Source organism: Cynoglossus semilaevis, chromosome 7 (genome assembly GCF_000523025.1).
Source record: "Cynoglossus semilaevis isolate Cse_v1.0 chromosome 7, Cse_v1.0, whole genome shotgun sequence".
In the NCBI taxonomy this organism is placed as follows: domain Eukaryota; kingdom Metazoa; phylum Chordata; class Actinopteri; order Pleuronectiformes; family Cynoglossidae; genus Cynoglossus; species Cynoglossus semilaevis.
The window spans coordinates 7676859-7682646 of NC_024313.1; the positions used below are offsets into that span (position 1 = coordinate 7676859).

Below are 5788 nucleotides of genomic sequence, written 5' to 3' on the forward strand. Positions count from 1 at the left end.
GTCACCTTATCATCATTTTGAATCAATAGCGAGCCCCTCCCTGTGAATTCACCTTATCATAGTACCTTATCACATATCATAGTACTACTTTAATACTACTCGATGCTTGTATTTGCATCACAAATAATTCATAATTATTTCCTTTGCCTTTAGACATTTTACCAACACGGTGAACTAGAATGGGAATCTTTATTTTCATTAGAGCAGAGGTTCAATGAACGTGGATACAGTCCCATTCATTACAAGAAATAAAAACAAAACAAAAATAATAAAAAAATACTTAAGAGTAAAATATTGCTGAGCCATAATGGAGGCAGCAAATCAGACAGTAACTGCACCTCTCTGGTACTAACTAAATAATAATAATACAAAAGTGAGTTATTTCTCTCTACAATACTGTTCCTGCAGGGATATAATAGCTACGCTACAGTAATCATTTTATTTTTGTGTTAAAGCATGTTTTCTTTTTCAAACAATAATCTCCATGATTGAGCGTCTACTAACCCCAGCGTCCCTGGAGACGATCAAGACGTCCACAGCAGCATCAAAACATCCCAGGAACAGGCCTCATCTCGGCTTTATTACTTCCCTCCCTGTGGCTCGGCGTGTGGTGTGAGGCTTATGTGTGTGGGCGGGGTCAAAGAGGCTCAGTCTGAGGGATTATCATTGCAGTCCGCGCCCATGCACACGTACACACACAAACAAACACGCACGGACAAACATGACAGAATTGGACGACTGCTGAGATTTTAAGCACAGTGGGCCCTGCACCCTCCCCCGCCCCCCGGCTTTATTCATAATCAAACAAAGCTTTAATCTCTGTCATGCCCATCCCAACATCCCACAATACATCTGGAGATCACCAAGGAAATGTGAGAGGATCAAAACATAGGTTAAGATATGCAGTGATGGACCACAGTCCACGGAGAATCATCTGTTAGCGAGAGACAAAAGAGGAGCTGGGAAATTTCTAGTTGACTCCACCAGGGGGATCAGACCTAGACGATGGAAGGAGAGGCAGCTGATGTGAGGGGGACGAGAGGAGAAAAAAGGAATGAAAGGTTGTGCACCCGAGAGGAGAGGAAGAGGAGGAAGACCTCAGAGATGATGGTGGACCTCAAACAATGTGACCCCTCGTCTGTGCCCAGTGCCAGCAGCGGTAATAATACTCACTGACCTGGAGGAGTACACACAGCGTCTTGATTACAGCTACATGTGTTTTTTATGTTTACCAGACTGCCTTTGTTTGTCTCTTACCTACTGTCTGTGTATATTATCATTCATCAAGGTCATGTTTCTTTAAATATTCTGAGTGAGTAGTGTTTGGCCTTGTACTGCAGCCACAGAGGTTTATTTCTTTTGGAAATGGTGATAAACCCAGGCTGTTAACCTCTGTAAGGAGTGCTCAAACATAACAATGGCAGAAGGACTACAGTACTGAGCGTCAGGACCAGGACGTTGAAGACCAGAGTTGTTGTACTGATCTGAAGTTGAACGTCAGATTTATTATGTCGTGGCTGTAGTTGGAGACGTTGATTAAACACTTGTTTGGAGGCCGTGGAGTAAGGACGCTCTGTTAGGTCTGTTTGTTTGCTTTTCCTGCAGTGTCTACTGTGTGGAGTTAATCATTGTGATCACAATCACCTGTGTCTCTGTGATTCGTCTCACTCACCTCTCCCTCACTCTGTCTTGGTGGGGTCAGTGTTCAAACCTGAACAAACTGAAATATCTAGAACCTGAGGCTTAATCACAGAGATGAAAATCATTTTGTCTTGAGAACATGAATTTGTTAGACTTGTGTGTAAGGTTAAAAAAACCATACAAACAAACAACCCTGATAACAGTGTGATATTCAGTGATTGCCACTGTTTACTGTGGTGTTGGTTACAGCAGCGTTTGTATGATTAAATATTTTTGGTTGCTCTGATTGTGTTTTTGTGTTTCTTACTGAAGGTTTTTCTCATATCAAATTACTGTGTTTTCACTATGACTCAGTTGCATATTATGTTTTAATTTTTTTTTTGTTTTGCTCCAACTGTGTAGTGTGTTGTTCCTGAGTCACAGTGGCACACTAGGTTGACTGTGTGTGTGTATTTTTGCCACCTTTTACTACACACAGCCAATAAATCTGATTTTCTTTCTCAACATTATTTATTCTCATTCTTTCGTAACCACAGCAGGACATAACCTGCAACTTAGGACACACTGGCATGTAAACCAGCCTAAAATGAAACTGCCAGTTCTGTCCTTGATCACCTGCTGTAACTATATTAACCATCTGTTATCCCTTGTCCTTCAGATGACCACAGTTCAGCAGCCAGTGGCCTGGACATGGTGGACCGTTTGACCTACCTGGAGCAGAGGATGCAGATGCAGGAGGATGAAATCCAGCTGTTGAAGATGGCTCTGGCCGACGTTCTCAAGAGGCTCAACATCTCTGAGGAACACCAGGCAGCTGCTGCTGCTGCAGGCAGGAAGGTGCCGGCTTTTAAAGGTGAGTTCACTGTTGGCTTATCCACGTCCCTATTAGAGCCACCAATAGATGCAGCAGCCTAGGATGTAGCATCGTCCTATAAATTGGTAAAGAGATGTCGTGAGACTGTTTTCAAATATTTTTAGTTGTCTATGTTTTCAAATCTTATTATTGTTATTATTTGTGTGTCTCTGCGTTCCCACAGCCAGACCAGTATCTCTGACTCTGCCCTCCAGACCCACCGTGGTGCAGCAGAGTTCAGCCTCTCTTAAGAAGAACTCCCCGCTACCCTCTAGCGTCCCAGTCAGGAATTACAGCCCAACTCCATCGCTCAGGTACGGCTGTGTGGATGAGTACAGCGATCATAGGTCAAAGAGAGGCTCAAACTGACAAACCATACAGCAGCACAATGAACCATTTACATTAAAAACAACAACAACCATAGAACAAGAATCAGAATCAAAGTGCACTTTTAGACTATTTAACCATAATATAAAATTTAAAAAAAAATTCAATTTCAAAAACCCAAATTGATTTTCATCGTGAAAAAAAAAATCAGTAACATTCCTCTCACATCTGCCACAACACGGCCACAGGAGGTCTTCTGTGTATAGATTAAGTGTGAATTAGTTTGTGATGAAGCAGCTCACTGTAACAGTACAATCCAACGTCTCCAGCTCTGCTTCTCATCATCTCATGTGCACAGGGATTGGCAGACACCCTCCATTATCCAAGATACACTGCAAAATAATTATTCCGACTCTCGCTTTCATTTCAAAGCAATAAAGCAGTGAACCATTTCCTGCACATCTCTTCCTCTCAATTACCTTTCTAACGATACTGCCATTAGATGGCATTAGTCAGAGAGTGTGATGGCTTCTCTCTGTGGGCCCTGGATGTGCTGATGCCGCCGCTGCTGCTGCTGCTGAGGCATCTGGAGGATTCTGATATAATTGCACAGAGAGAAGTAAATCTCTTTTCACTTAAGGATGTTGGTTTATTCCTCAATAAAGTGGTCCCTGTTTATACAGTCATCGTACTGTGCTTTTTTTTATTTTCATTCTTTCAGTAGCGTGAAGAGCCAGCCGGGGAGTGTGAAGGACAGCCCATGTAGAAGCACCAAGACACGGCCCACATCAGCAGCATCAATGTGTAAAAAAGAGGGGTGAGAAACAATTTATGAATTACAGAAAATAGACTCCTATTAGAAGTGTTTTCTTCCAACAATCATATATTAAAAAAATATATATAATAAAAAATATTGCTATTGACATAATATATCAAATATATTATTTGACTTAAATGTAGCATGGACTTCTGCAGTGAATTTCTTCCCACTTTCAGAGGACATTTATGCTTTAACTATTGCATTGAAACGTAATGTGAAGATTTACACTACTACATTTTTTTTTACACGTGTGATACATTCACTTTCTCGCCCTGTCAGCAGCAAGTCCAAGGAGGCTGCAGCCAGTGCAGGTAAGAGCAACAGAGATGGCTTCACAACAGCAAAGTAAAAATGACGCTGTTCATGCCCTTATTTACTAACTGTGTGTGTGTGTTGCCTCGGACCAGGGACAAGACGTGTGACCCACTGTAAAGGTAGGCGTCGCCACAGGAAATATTCTATTTTTTGAGACAGGAAATACTGTTTAGATCACTGTTTCATTTTTGATCACACTTCATTTGATTTCACACATACCTCACCATGACTGGTGTGCATTCCCTCTCCTCCTTGCGCCCTTGTTTTCTCCACCACCCCCTCAAACCTCTGCGTCCTCACCTCATTTCACCCGTCCACTTAGTGACTATGCAGATCTATCTGAGCCCCCACCCAAAAAGGACTGGGTCTTCTGAGATTGCCAAATCAGCCTCTGAGGTGCCGACCAACACCGTCGCTGACAACGCTCAGAGTAAGGAGGGCGGCAGGAATGAGGCCAACAAACCTCCACCGTCCTTTACCTTAAACCTGCAGAAGACCTCAAGCAGCCACAGAACGCAGCAGGACAAGTCCAGCTACAAAAGCCCCACCAAGTCACCCAGCCAGTACTTCCAGATCTGCTACTGAACCAACTAAACAGAATGATTTATTTGGTTCAATCTGGACCTAATGACATTTCAAATTTGTTGAACTAACACCACGTAACATCACAATTTATAAACCAATAGCATTCAATAACACAAAGACACAAAGAGAAAATAAAAGTGCAGTCGACAATCATCACTTGGACCTTGAAAACTTCCTCCCATTTCCGTCCCCCCGGTCATGTCTCCGTTCCCCATCAGTGGGGCCCGCCCCACACTTTGAGAAGCACTGTGTCAAATTAAGATTATTACAGTATTCCAAAAATATATTCCTTCAAAATGTTTCCTTTATTTATATTAATACAGTATGAGTGTTTGTTTTTAGTAGTTTGTAGTATGTTTTAAGCTCACGGTTTAGCCGACCCGTTCTCTAAAAAGGCTTCATCCTTCATCTTTAAGCTTCAGTGTTCACTGTTTTTTGTACGTACAGTTTGGTAGTGTTTTAATATGTTGGGTCAAAAACTTCTTGTTAGTTTGTTTATGTGATGTTTGATGTAGAAAAAAACAGACTCGTGTTTGTGTCTTTATTACTCTCAGAAAAAAAATCCTGGTTCAGCAAGAACAATAAACTGTGAAAAATTTAAAAATGAATGCCATTAGACTAGTTTTCTCAGAAAATTCATTCATTAAAAAAAGCTCATGTTTTATGTCTACCACAATTTAAAGTAAATGCAGTTTAAGGAGTCAGGAGATAATCTTGGTGCAGAGTAGTTCTTACTTTTGACTCTACCACTAGGATGGACATAATCACAAAATGGTATTTTCTCTGCTAGGAGGAAGTCGTACATTTGTGTATTCTTCTGTAATGTCAATGAATGTTGATTTTAGATGCTATAAAAATACATTTTCAACTGTAGGTGACACAAGGTGCAATAATGTTCATCTGTGGTTTATCTGAGGATTATCAACATTATGAGTCTTTTCTGTATATATATATATATATATAGTTTATCTCTTGGGAATGTGGGTTGTATTGAAAATGTTTCCTTATGTAAATGCCAGTGCAAAGGTGAACCAAAATGAAAAAAAATAATCAAATGTATGCAGGTAGCAAAACAAAACAACAACCTAGCGACAAATGCTGCTCAAGAATTAAGAATCTTTATTTGTCACATGACATTGCAGACGTGCAATTATTTTCAAATGGTTAAGTAAAGTGGTATTTTTCTACTTTTATATTAACATTTTATATTCTATATCCAGTCCAATTAAATCAATCTAATCTAATCT

General features: G+C 40.6%; 1 protein-coding gene across 1 annotated transcript in view; it reads left to right on the plus strand.

The window, feature by feature from the left end:
• Positions 1-5304, plus strand: part of LOC103381008 (echinoderm microtubule-associated protein-like 1) — a 9351-nt gene extending 4047 nt beyond the window's left edge. Inside the window, exons 3-8 of the mRNA XM_008313169.3 lie at positions 2300-2494; positions 2679-2808; positions 3543-3638; positions 3924-3952; positions 4049-4075; positions 4279-5304. Coding sequence (XP_008311391.2) covers positions 2300-2494; positions 2679-2808; positions 3543-3638; positions 3924-3952; positions 4049-4075; positions 4279-4541 — 740 coding nt within the window. The 3' untranslated portion in view covers positions 4542-5304. The remainder of the gene's footprint in view (positions 1-2299; positions 2495-2678; positions 2809-3542; positions 3639-3923; positions 3953-4048; positions 4076-4278) is intronic.
• The last annotated feature ends 484 nt before the right edge of the window (positions 5305-5788 follow it).